The sequence below is a fragment of the Rattus norvegicus genome, chromosome 8, assembly GCF_021556685.1.
Source record: "Rattus norvegicus strain SHRSP/BbbUtx chromosome 8, alternate assembly SHRSP_T2T, whole genome shotgun sequence".
NCBI classification, from domain to species: Eukaryota; Metazoa; Chordata; class Mammalia; order Rodentia; family Muridae; genus Rattus; species Rattus norvegicus.
The window spans coordinates 105,694,182-105,707,500 of NC_141541.1; the positions used below are offsets into that span (position 1 = coordinate 105,694,182).

The 13,319-nt window shown below is 42.9% G+C and overlaps 1 protein-coding gene across 2 annotated transcripts in view; it reads right to left on the bottom strand.

Moving 5' to 3' along the window:
• Positions 1–815: 815 nt before the first annotated feature.
• Trim42 (tripartite motif-containing 42) overlaps positions 816–13,319 on the bottom strand; it is a 21,896-nt gene continuing 9,392 nt past the window's right edge. Inside the window, exons 4-6 of one of the 2 annotated variants that reach the window (XR_015626573.1) lie at positions 11,653–11,877; positions 1,935–2,075; positions 816–1,490 (exon numbers count right to left, since the gene is read on the bottom strand). Coding sequence is in view for 1 of the 2 variants with exons in the window: in NM_001013955.1 (NP_001013977.1) it covers positions 1,989–2,075; positions 11,653–11,877 (312 nt within the window). In the remaining variant the exon portion in view is untranslated. 2 annotated transcript variants of the gene reach the window in all.

A 13,319-nucleotide genomic window follows, 5' to 3' on the forward strand; every position in this document is an offset into this window, starting at 1 on the left:
CAGTGCTTACCTCATTCTTGCCCTGCCTTCTGGAATCCCTGCCAGATCAGGCAATTGCAAACAGCTCTCCTGCCTTTCTCAGCCCCATGGTCCATTCCAACACTATCGGAAACAACACTAACAAAACCATAAATAGGGTAGAATAGTGCCTTGTATTATATCTGTTCTCATGGCTTCAGAGTCACTCATGCCTCCAGATGCTCTTTTTTTTTAAATAGCATTTTTAATTTACATTTAAAATGTTATCCCATTTCCCGGTTTCCCCCCAGATGCTCTTAGGCCCTACAGATGTCCTTTGCCTTGCTTTCCGTATGTCAGCCTCCCTGCTTTGTCATTTTCCTAACATGCTAAGCCCCTTGCTGTTTCAAGGCCTTGACACCTGCTGCTCTTCTGTGAAGACTCCATTTCTTCTCTGCTTATACCTGGCTGTCTCCTTCCTATTCTTGAGAAAGTAGCTTCAGGTTCTTTAAGGAGCCATCCTGTCCAGAGTTCACACTTCCCAGGCTCCGCCTCTTTCTTTCCTAGGGCTTCTAGTCATTTCCAATCAGCTGAGTGTCTGCAGGGCGGGTTTCCGATCTGTTTAGTTCAGGGCCATGTGTCGTAGCCCAACCCATCACCACCCCTGGTCTCACTATAGACATGCTATAGGGTGAATTTAGAATTTTTTTTTGAAGCAGGAAAACTTAACTAGCAGCTGTTCTTTCACAGTGAGAGATCTTTTCAGGCGTGCTTTGCTACTGATCCCTTCTGGAGTCAGAGCCCTTCCTGTAAAGAAAGGTTGCCAGGATAGAATATGTACATGGAGAACGGCAGTATATATTTGTATTTAAGAATCTCTTGGTTTTATTTAGGACCCGTATACAGTTCTAAAATACGTACAAAGTCTGTATCCCAGGCATGGTCCTCAGAGGGGGATGTCTATGGATCGTAGCCTCAAGGACCGAAGAATGGAAGACAGTGTTGCTCCTGTTCAGAAACTCAACTTGACTTTGGAAGACTCAACTCCTGGTTTGGTAGCTTCTCAGAGACATCAACTTCTTTAGTCCCTGAAGGCAAGTTCACGTCGTATCTAGAAAGGCAGCATTGGGATGTATGGATTCTTTAATTGCACCATGGTCGTTGTCAGTGCCGGGAGTAGGCGTGATCACGATAATGCGATATTCACACAGTTAATTTTTTAAGGTTTAATTTCACTTTAGCTTATCAGGAGTGGAATCCCTGCTGGCGTGCCATTTAATTTGCTTGCTGTACTAATGATGATTCTGAAGCCTTTCAAAGAAACGATTATATGATAATACCAAATTTGATGGTGGATCTGGCCCATCATTTGCAGGGATGGGATCGTAACAAAGCACCCTGGGGCATCCAGTCTTGTAATTCATACCAGGAATTCTGCTGCTTCTCCTTTGTTCTGGGTTACCGAGGAGTGAGAAGAGGGAGGCCTGGCTCTTTTTATTGGCCAGAGGCAGACTTCAGACCATGGGCAAAAGCTGTGGGAAAACATGGGCTTAATAATTAGGAAGAACATTCTCACAGTGTTGGCTGCTTTGGATTGAGATAGATTACATGTTGAGGAAAAGCGTTCCCCGCCAATTGCTGATTTGCTCAGACACCTAGAGTGAGTCAGGCCAGCACTAAATGAACACCCAGGGGTCTCCCTTCAAGACAGAACAATCACTACCCCCCCAGGTGCATGCCACTTGTTCCATACATAGCACCATGAATTCTGAGCCCAGGACGGAACCCGAGCTTATACAGACCTGCAGGCTTGCTACTTTGTCTTTTAGGTTCATTATAATGAACCAATCACAGCAGGTTATGATGTCAGACATTTCCTTTTATTGGCTTTTAGGAGACTCCTTTTGGAAAACCCAGAGGTACTGGAAACGTCCATCTACAACCTCCTTGAAGAATGTGGTGAGAAAAATACATACATATACATATAGGTATCTCTATGAGCAGTAGAGTTCTGAGGGGTACTCCAAGGCTCAGAAGCGCTTCTGGAGGGCAGACTGGATATTCTTCAGCAGTCCCCACTTAGCTCGGTTCTTCCCACGCCCATCTGGTGTTACCACCTGCAAGGGGAAGCAAAGAGTGCATGGGACCATCTACAGAGGGACCTAGAAGGACCATCTAGAGCCCGGGACCACTTCATCTCATTAATGTCCCATAATAACTGTGGGAAGCGTGCTCGGTCAGCCCCTCTTTAGAGATGAAGAACTCCAGACTGGGTACCAGAGTTTTCACAGCAGCCCACAGCTGTTGTATGTGGCACTTCAATTCTACACATCAGGTTCTACCTCTCTCAAGGCAGTTCATACAACCGAATGTGGACAAAAATGACAGACTAGACCCCAACTGGCCTTTACCACAGAACATCCCCTCAACCCTTGCCTCTGGAACTTTGTCTCTTTCAAGTTTGTCTCTTTGTGTCTTTCAAGTTCTAAGTTTCAGGTAATGAGTGGTTTCTTTACTAAACTTGGGGTGACCTGTTTAGGGTTTTGGAGAAAGGACAGTTTTTGTTTATTTGTTTGAAGTCTCTGTAGTCTCAACACTGGTTAAGTATAGAGAAGATTCTTAGAGATGTGCATGAAAGATGAATAAAACAGAATTTGTAAGTCATCCAATTTTCTCCATTTTATACAGACAGGAATGACCTATACTAACTTTAGTGTGGTCAGTGACTCAGTGCTACCCAAGAAAGGCAAGGTGCTGGGCAACAGGGCTAAGGAGACCTTTTTAGAAACCCCACTGACTCAACTTCATCATGCTTCCCAGTGACTTACCTTGGAGGTGGTAGGCTTCTCCATTCCTCTGACCTGTATCATTACCATTCCCTAATACACATTTACTAAAGAGGCATTTAGGGACTAAAGTTGGGATGGAGGATCCCACTGCCCATACAAATTAGGACACATGACAAAGGAGTAGATGGGGTGAGGACTGGGTTAGATTGGTGAAAAGAAATGTTTATACACCACACAAAGTCTCTATGATAATGTTTTTAATCTTTTATATTTGTGTCGGGCAAAAGCAGGGATGCTGCATGGATACAATCCTGATAAGGATGAAATGAAAAATGTCGGAGGCACACAGAGCTGCTGGGGAGAGCGAACAAGGCCTAATGGTATTGTGAGTTATGGGGTTTGGAACTGTATTTAAAAATACACATTTTACAGTTTTGTCTCAAACCACAGTGAGGGTCTTCAAAGCCAACGGCTGTGCAATGGGATGGAACAGAGGTGGCTGAGGGGTGTTCATGAGCAGCAGCAGCAGGCAAAACAGAGGACAGAAGAAGCAAAAAGACAGGAACATAAAATGCTACAGAAATTGAAATGACAGTTGGCACCTCCTTACTTGTCCCACACTGAAGCTGTGTGATGGGGTTGCCCCAGAAAAGAAGAGGAGAGTGAGGGTCCCCAACTCCTAGAAGCTAGATTTGAAATATCAATCCTGGACTCCAATAAAAACAATATAAACAAGCAGTGATGTGCCCAATCCACTTATGACCATAGATATAATCATATAAAATCAGAATATGGTAACTGAAATAGCTGTTAGGATGGCATATTAAAGCAATACATGATGCTAACCACGGGCTTATTTCATGAAGAGACAAGGCAGCCATGGTGAGCTGGGGATGATGCTTAGGATAGGCCCCGGCTTTAGTTTAATTCCTGGCACCATAACCAAACTAAACCAAACCAAACCAGCTAACCAAACAACCAAACAAGACCCATCATAATTTACTTCATGGATAAAGGCCTAATGGAGAAAAATCATGTGATTATGTCAACTAGTGCAAATCTCATTCTCCATGCAAAAGCTCTCAGAGACCTGGAAGTCAGATGTTTCTTTAGGTGAATGGCTATAAACCTAAACATTGAATGAAAAACAATAAAGTCAATGGAGAAAGTTTAGTGTCAGCATATGACAAGTGTGTCTACCTCTGCCATTCTGTGTCTGACTCAAGGCTCCCACTAAAGTGGTTAGGAAAGAGAAAGAAATATAAACTCAAAGACTCTGAGAGATAAAAGCACCATTACTTATAGATGATAAGATTTTGAGCCTGAGAAAGCAAGGCAAACCAACAGACTCTTAGAATAATAGAGCCCTTAAAGATTTGCTGGGACTCAGATTTATCTATAGAGAACAATAGTTTTTCTTCTGAACCAGCCATCTGTGAGGAATAGACTACAATATAAAACAAACACTCATAATATCAAAGGTTGTGCGCTAATCACCTTTGTGTTTTTCCTAGATATATTTAAGGGTGCAACATATTTGCATACACAGATGCACGGCATCAGATTGGTATATCTGTTACTTCACATAACCACCGACTTACCATGTGATTATGCATCTAAAGTCATAGCAAATTAATCACATATGACATAGTATACAGTGTAGTCTTCATGTGGTTCATTAGATCACTAAACTATGTAGTTTACCCAGGAACACAAAGTTGAAGACCCTAGAAAACCTCACACAAAGCAGTTTGAATAAACGTTCAGGTAACATAGCAAACATATCAACTGTCTTCCAATTAATTTCTCAATGGCTTTCTAACCCAATTCTGTTGTGATTAAAAATAAAATAACTCAAACAATAACCACAAGGAATTCCTTCGATGTTTATATGGCTAAGTAAGTCTCCCTGATTATCTAGTCTATTACATGGGTAGTGATGATGCCTTGGCACTTCATGAGGACAGCACAAAGCTGAGGCTAAACCCCAGTAAAAGCAGACGGGCACTGATGAGAGAGTGGAGACCGATTCGTGACATCCCCAGTCTTTATCTTTTGACATCTTCACTTTGAGACAAAAACCTCACGTCTTCTATGTTTTCGGTTCCTAGCCCCATAACTCACAGCACTGTTAGCCCCCTTCACTGGCCCCATGGCTCCGTGTACAGCCTACACTCTCATTTCACTGTTATTAAGGCTCTATGAATGTATTATCTCCATTTTCCCCCTAGCAACGGGTGGTTTGCTACCATTTATACAATATTATCTTTACCTTGCATGGGCCTTGTTTTTGCTGAAGCCATTTTTTTTGTCAGTGTAGAAAGCATAATGCTGAAACATAATAGGGGATTCAGGAATGAACCCTAGATATACAGGCAGTGAATATAAGATCAAAATAGCACCATGACGTACCCAGCACAGTCCTAGTAGACAACATTGGGCTCAGCTGTGGCAGGACAGGTGCATCTGTTCTTTGCATTGCATTTAAAGGTAGACTCTGCATTGATAAAACTCAAAAGGTGAAACTATAAATTTAATAAAGGAACACGTAGAAGATTATCTTTGTGATCCAAGTCAAGGCGAGGACATTTTTAAACAGAACTCCAAAAGGTCATACCATAAGGAAAAACCTGTTATGACTTTGATTATTTGAAAGTTTAAGGCTCCTGCCATTTCATGGAGTACAGTATGAACAGAGGTGATAAGGCAAATATCAGAGGAGCGGAAATATTAGCAATGTCTAAAACCATCATTTAAAATACATGGTGTCCTGCGAGTCACCTAATCAGGAGCATGCAGGTGTGGGGTGGGGTGAGAAGGTAGAGAAGCAGGCAAAGTGTGTTAACGGACTGATGATGGGAGGAATCCTGGAAGAGCGTGAGCATTTACAGTGAAATGTAGGAAAATAAAATGAGTTGATGTGACTATCGTGTAGTAGATCATGATAAATGCAGGCTGAGTTTAGGATATCAGGTCTTAAGGAATATTTATGTGTGTGTACACTGCCGTGTTGGTTTGTATATGCTTGGCCCAGGGAGTGGCACTATTAGGAGAGGCGTGGCCTTGTTGTTACTGTGGGTGTGGGCTTTAAGACCCTCATCCTAGCTCCCTGGAAGCCAATTTTCTGTTTACCATCAGAACAAAATGTAGAGATCTCAGTTCCTCCTAAACCATGCCTGCCTGCATGCTGCCATGCTCCTGCCTTGACCATAATGGACCGAATCTCTGAGCCTGTAAGCCAGCCCTGATTAAATGTTGTCCTATAAGAGTTGTCTTGGTCATGGTGTCTGTTTACAGCATAAAACCCTAAATAAGACAACCACCTAGTTTATGACCCAGAAATTTTAGTCATAGTGCATTTCTTATGTTAAATGAATTATGATTCTCTAAAATCTACATGTTGTAGTCCTATTCTCAGATATGATTCTGCTGGGTCAGGTCCTTTAAAGAGGCAATGAAGCTAAAATGAGACTGTTAGGGCAGCTGTAATCTAACCCACTGCCATTGTTGTAGGAGGAAATTTGAATGTGGACCTTAGGGATACATGGGGGAAAGATCACTCAGGAGCACAGTGGGAAAGATTTTCATTCAGAGTTGTGGCTGTCTAATGGTTTCTGATCTGTACCAACTTGTTAGTGCAACTCTACCTGAATCATACTAAAACCAGAGAGACTTTTACAGCTCCATTCCAGCCACAACTGGTCACATGTTGTCTACTGTAGCATCAGTGGAGGTAACTTAGGTGTCCACACTGAGTAGACAGGTGACAGGCAAGAAGCAGATGCACGCTACGAAGGACGGCATAGCATCAGAAATTCAGGGACAAAATACCCATAACCATAGATCAGTGCTTCGTGGGCTGTGATGCTCTTGGCGGGGTGGAATGACCCTTTCACAGGAATCATCTAAGGCTATCAGGAAACACAGATGTTTATACATTTTGATTCACAGCAGTAGCAAAGTTACAGTTATGAAGTAGCAACAAAAATAATGGTTGTTGGGGGAGTCACTACAAAGGAAAGAACTGTATTAAACGGTCATAGCATTAAGAAGGTTGAGAACCATTGATGTAGATAGATCATTCAGACACAGTGTATAGAGAAAAAGGGACAAGGCAGGGGGAGATGAACACAATGCCATATGTGGATTAGTGACACACAACAAGCAGCCATACATATGGTGTAAGAACACATCAGAGCAAAGGGAGACAAATAAACCCTCCTTAGAACAGATGTCACAAACTGGAATATAGAAATAAGGCACAGTCCTTGCAAAGATGGACCAGGGGTATATAATTAATTAAAGCTTGTGTACATGAGGTTAAAAACCAAGCCAGGTCTAGTTTGAACCCAAGTTACACTTGTTCTCAGAGTTCAAACTTCTCCAGCTACAGAGTAGGTAGGAAAGGACTAGAAGAATTTTACTTATAGCAATGGTTCAGACTTCTTTGGGAAACTGTAGACCCTCACTCAGGACACAGGATACAAAGCATGTATGGGGGCTGGAGAGATGGCTCAGCGGTTAAGAGCACTGACTGCTCTTCCAGAGGTCCTGAGTTCAATTCCCAGCAACCACATGGTGGCTCACAATCATCTGTAATGGGATCTGATGCCCATCTTCTGGTGTGCACAAAGACAGCAAAGCATGTGTGGATCACTTCAGGACCTGGAGCCACTGTGAGTGAGTGGGTGTCTAGGGTGGAGGTGGCAGTCCTGAGGGCAAAATAGAGTCAGTTGCACGATCTTCAATCTCAACCCTTAAGATGTGTAACAGCCTGAGTTGAGGAAAGTTGGGACTTAGTGGGAGAGAGGCTGCCTTGTTCTGTGTCAGCATCTCAGCTGCAGTGCAGGCTAAGGAGACCCAGGGTGACCAAAGAATGGTCTCTTCAGAACATAGATATTATTGAGAGACTGACAGACTGAGAAGGACTTTGAGAATGCCTGGGGACAGGGATGGCTACATTCTCTGAAGGGTTTCAAAGACCCAGGAAAGCATCAGTTACTGAATATTGCCAGGCTCGAGGCTTTGCCTCTAAATCTGATGTAATTCAGTTATCTAATGTATAGAGTAGAGTGGTGGATCAATGGATCCTTTCAGATGTCCTTGTCTGAACCCTCAAGTCTCTGTCTTCTACCTTAGGCCAATTAAGTTTGCTGTTTGGGGACAGGAAAATGTCCCATCACCATAGGCTCAGTGCTACCACAAAAGGCCCTTCAGATGGGAGGCAGAGGCAGAAGGGAGCCTTCAAGAGGGTTGGCTGTTGGGAGATGGACACAGTTGGAAGTTGATGTCTTGAAAATGGAGGAAAGGCCCATTAGTTAGAAATGTGAGTGGCCAGCAAAAGGCAAGGGGTGCGGTCTACCTCAGAAACCCCTCCACAGAAGGATCCAGACATGGATGGCACTCTGATTTAAAATTTACCCAGTGAGAACCATTTTGTATCTCTGAGCTGCAGAAATATGATTTGTACTGTTTAACCACCGATTTGTTACAGCAGTCAAAGGAACCCCACACAGAGATGGGCAGCTAGGCTAATCAGGGTTTTAGGTGTGTGTGGAAGACATTGAGCAAAGAGGGAGTGGAATGTGGTCAGGGGGTGTATCGAGGACCACGGAACAATCAGGAGGAGGAAGACAGGCCAACAGACACACAACTTGCTCAAAACACACTTATCTGTCCTTTTTAAAATGGACCATTAGGCTCCTTGATGTTAGAGGCTTGAGACAGAGACAGAGCCATGAGGAACCAGTAAGACCAACATGGTATCCTATTGCCGTGGAACTTAGCAAGCTAGTGTTGTTGGGGTTGGACTCGGGAACACGAGCACAAATCTGAAGCTCTTTTCAATACACAATTCTGTCTCAGAAACAACAATTTGATCCATCAGAGACTCAACGCTCTGACATCACCTCCCCAGAGTCATGTGACTCCAGGGCTGAGCAAATCCTCCTAGGCTTATTTATGTTTGATTATGGTCCAGGAGACCAGAATTCTGGCTTTGAATACAGACCCATCCCCTGTGTTTTCTCCATAAGAACTTCCTCCTTGAGGAAACATCTGAGACTCCGGGCTGATCAGTGATAATGGATAATGCAGAGTTGACCTTCAAATGTGACCTTTAAAGTGTTGGCTAGCAAATTTCCTTGTTGCACGTATTATGCACCAAGGAAAAAAATTTTTTTTTAAAAAAATTCAACAAGTCGGGCTATGCAAATCATATATAAAAGATTTTCTTTCACATCTTTTATAAACGTACATACGATGGAATTGGGGAGGTTGGGATAAGACGTGATTATGCTACCTCATAGCCACATTCAAATGAAACCTTTCAGAAATACGCGCACACCAGTGCCAAAGGAGAAAAAATTCGAGTTTTATAGGAAAGAGCTAAAGCCATTACTTTTATGAAGCTTTATAAATGTCATTCAAACACACCATCTTATTTTCATTTGCTGGTGAAGCCTTTACTTATGCTAATCATGACAAACGTTAAGGAAGCCAGCATTTCCTTGGGAATGCTAATAGAACTGCAAAGGGGGGAGGAAGAATTACTTCTGAAGGAAAAATCTATACTGGAGAGCTTTGAGTCAGATAAAAATGAAGCTTCCAGAAAACCTCATTAATTAGGGTTCTGCTCACTTAGATATTGTGTGAAAAGGCAAAAAGACAGACATGCATTTCCCTCTCGTTCATAGAGGGCAAATTAATCGCATAAAGACAGATTTAGGGGAGGCTGTTCTTTGACTGACTGTATAAAACATTCTGCCTTCAGGCAGCTTATGATACTTTGCGATTATTAATTTTATTTATCAATTTACTCCCTCAGACCTTAATTTAGACATTCACTCGTACATTCATTTGTTTGGTTACATTTTTACTCATGTTTCTGCTCAATAACCGTTAAGAGGCTGCTGTGTGCAAACTGCTTCGGTAAGCACCACAGGAGAGAGAAAGATGAATTAGACAAGAATTTTGTTTGTAAGGAGGTCATAGTGTGAGAGGGATGAGAGGACCCAGGAAGGTAAGGTGGCAGACTTGCCTCGATCTCTCTATCCGTCCCCAATCCTCACATCTAGAGATGACAGATGATTCACTAAGAAAAATTTACTGAGTGCCCTTCCTGGGTAAGACATTTCCAAGGGAGTCTAAAGAGGGAGTCAGATTAAAAGAAAATCCGTAGTCAAGAGCACAGAGTAGAAAATGTAGCAACAGGTCTTAGGCTTCAGGGCTCTGGAGTGAGAAGGTCTCCGTGGCAACTGGCAAACAGGCTGAGAGGTTGGCAGAGGAACAGGTAGCTGAGCAGCCAGGCAGGCTCTCTCATCGCATTTCATAGGCATGGAAGTGTCTAGCCTCTGTGGGAGGGGGAGGAAAACACGGTGCCAGGTGGTAGGACTAGCCCCACTCTGCAGAACTCCACTTCCTTCCCACTCTCCACCATTATTAGGAGGAACAATCCATCCCTCAGACATCTGACTGGATTATTAAAGCACAATGAATCCCACTAAATGGCCTTGAACACTCGGACCACTCAGGGCATGGATGGAGACAACCCAAGAGTCCATGAAAGCTGGGTTTAGTGGAGCAGAAACTTAGAAGGGCCTCAAAATAAGGCCGATTCAGAGAGAAGTTGACAAGAAAGAAGGAAGAAGAGAAGAGAGGGGAGAAGAGAGAAGAGGGAAGGAGAGGGCAAGAAGAGGGGAAAAGGAGGGAAACGGAGAAGAGGGGAGAACAGGGGAGGAGATGGGGAGAAGGAAGGAGAGAGGAAGGAAGAGGAGGGGCATGGGATGGAAAGGGGAGGAGGAAAGAGAGCAGAAGAGGGGAGGAGAGGGAAGGGTGATAGCTTTCTAGTTTCTGTGGACATCAGACTAGACAGATACATCTCTTCTAGGTGTGTCTTAGAAGTTTTCGGAGGCTTCCTTCTCTTGGTGCCATAAATTCTCTTCTTCCAAACTCTAAATGAACAGACCTGGCCCTTTTGCTTTTAAAGAACCTCTAAGACTTATTTGGATTCCAAAGAGCACCTTCACAGCTAAATAGTCTGATAGCTCTTGACAGTCCCGGTATCCTCAGTATCACTACAATGGCGTTCGTGTGGAAGTATGCCATTACTGGGAATTGAGAGAAGCATCAGTTCTCCATCACAAAAAACAATAGTTTGTTTCTTTGCTTTATGGAGCCAACCTGACCTGCTCAATGCCTTTTTTTTTAAACTACCAGAGAAACGCAAAGTAGTTTTAGTATCAATATGTCTTAAATATTGCCCGGGATGTTCTTGAACCACAAGTTTCATTTGCCTTCTGTGGGAAATGCTGATTTAACTGGCTGCCTATCTCTTTGCTAAGTTTCACACCTCCTCCTTGCAGGGAGCACTGCTCCTTTGGAATTTCCCATTGTAATTATTTCTTACTCTTCTCATACAGTGACTACTAGTCCCTGACTATGGCAGAAGGGGGCATTATGCTTGGTTGTACTCTAAACTTCTGTGTCCTAACACAAAGCCTAGATCCAGTAGTTTTGAGTTCAGCAGAACTTATGATCCTCAGATATGGCCTGAAAAGTCTGGTGGAGATGAGAGACGCCATCATTGGCAGAGAGTTAACCAGCTTTCTGGCTTAGAGGCAGAATTCTCTGTGATCTCTGCTGATCTTCCCAGTTAAGCCAATTCCTGACTCTAGGAAGACATTCCCATCTGATGGGTCAGAGACATGACTCAGCTGGTAAAGGCTCTTGACAAGCTGGAGACCCTCAGTTTGAGCCTCTAACATCCATCTGCATACTATGGCATGCATGTGTGTATATATGTGTGGGCATGTGTGCATATGTGTGACTCTCCAATAAAAATTTAAAACTTAAGACATAAGTAATAGAAAAAAAAGTTTAACCTAAGAAGCAAATGTAACAGTACCTTGCAGATGTCACTCCACTGCCCGGGACCATTTTCATTGATGGCTCTAACCTTAAACAAATACTCGGTGTTGGGGGTCAGGTTGTGCAGCTCCAGGTTCTGCTGCATGATGTCTCGAATTTGTCCACAGAGCTCTGTGCGAACATTATTAGGAGGGGTGGTGATGAGCTCATAGAATTCCATCTCAAAAGAGTCCACATCTTCTGTTGGGCACGTCCAGTAAACCTAGGAGAATTGGGTGTATGAGCATGGCACCGACACACATTGCTCTGTTCTTCCCATAAGGATTTGTGCTGCAGCCTGTCTGTGGGCTGTACTTAAGCTGACCCCATCTTGACAGCTGCTGAGAGCTTTGATTTGACCATGAGTAAGGGTCTTGGGAAGCTCTGTGTGATACATGGAATGGATTTTGGGAATGGGTGTGCTCTTCAGGGTTCTGTTACTGTCACTCGACATGAAGGCGGTGGCCATAGATAAATAATGCTTACCAGATGCCTGTTGCGTATCAGCTTTCACATCAGGCATTTCTATCTACAAATCTGATGAATTCAGAAGCCTTGGGAGGCAGATTTTATCCTCCCACTTTATAGGCACGGAAGGAGACATTTGGCAAATACCAGTGGACTCACAGAACATGGTAGAGTCACACATTTGTCTGGGATGCAAAGTATTTCCTTCTCTACTCTTGAGGAAATATCCAACAATAAAGACAGAATGTTCATACTCAAATCATAAGATATCAACTCCCAAGAAGAGATAGAGTAACAAGTCTCAGAGAGCAGATAATGTTTGGCATAGAAACAGTTTGTGATAATAGTGTTTTCATATTTGTTTGTTTGTTTATTTTGTGTATGTGTGAGTGAGTTCACTTGCATGCATGCCAAATACCATGGAGTACATGTGGAGGTCAGAGGACAACGTGCTAGAATCTGTTCTCTCTTCCAACCCCACAGGTCCTTGGAATAGTTAAGCTTGGTGGTAAGTGCCACCATGTTGCTGGCCCTCAACTTAAAAAAATGTATTTTTAATGTATAATTTCATCAGTATTAAATTTCAGAAATAAAATCATTCAACTTAATAAAATTAATTCATATTCTTTCTGATGATCAGAACAAGCACATTTATGGTAGCACACTTTGGAAATGCAGAGGAAGTATAAGGGAAGAAAATAAACATCTCCCCTAATCCACACATTGATTCCTGTAAGTCTTTTTACTGTCAGGAGAGACACAAACACACTCATGCATGGAATTGGGATTGCATGGATCTGACGTATTTTCTTAACTTACAGTTCATATATCTTATACCATCAAAAATCTGGTAAAGCACCACCTTTAAAAACTGCCCACAAAGGCCAGCAAGATGGCTCAGAGAATAAAGGTACTTGCTGCCAAGCCCGACAACCTGGAGTTTGATTCCCAGGAGCCCCATAGTAGAAGGAGAGAACAGACTCTCTCAGGTTGTCCTCTGACCTCCACTTGTATTCTCTGGCAGATAGATGTTCCCTTTCTCTCTCTCTCTCTCTCTCTCTCTCTCTCTCTCTCTCTCTCACACACACACACACACACAGATAAAATGAATAAATGTAATGGAACTATAAAAAACTGTTTCAGAAATAACTATAGTTATTTTTTATTCTATAGTTGAGCAGTCAGATAAATGCTGCA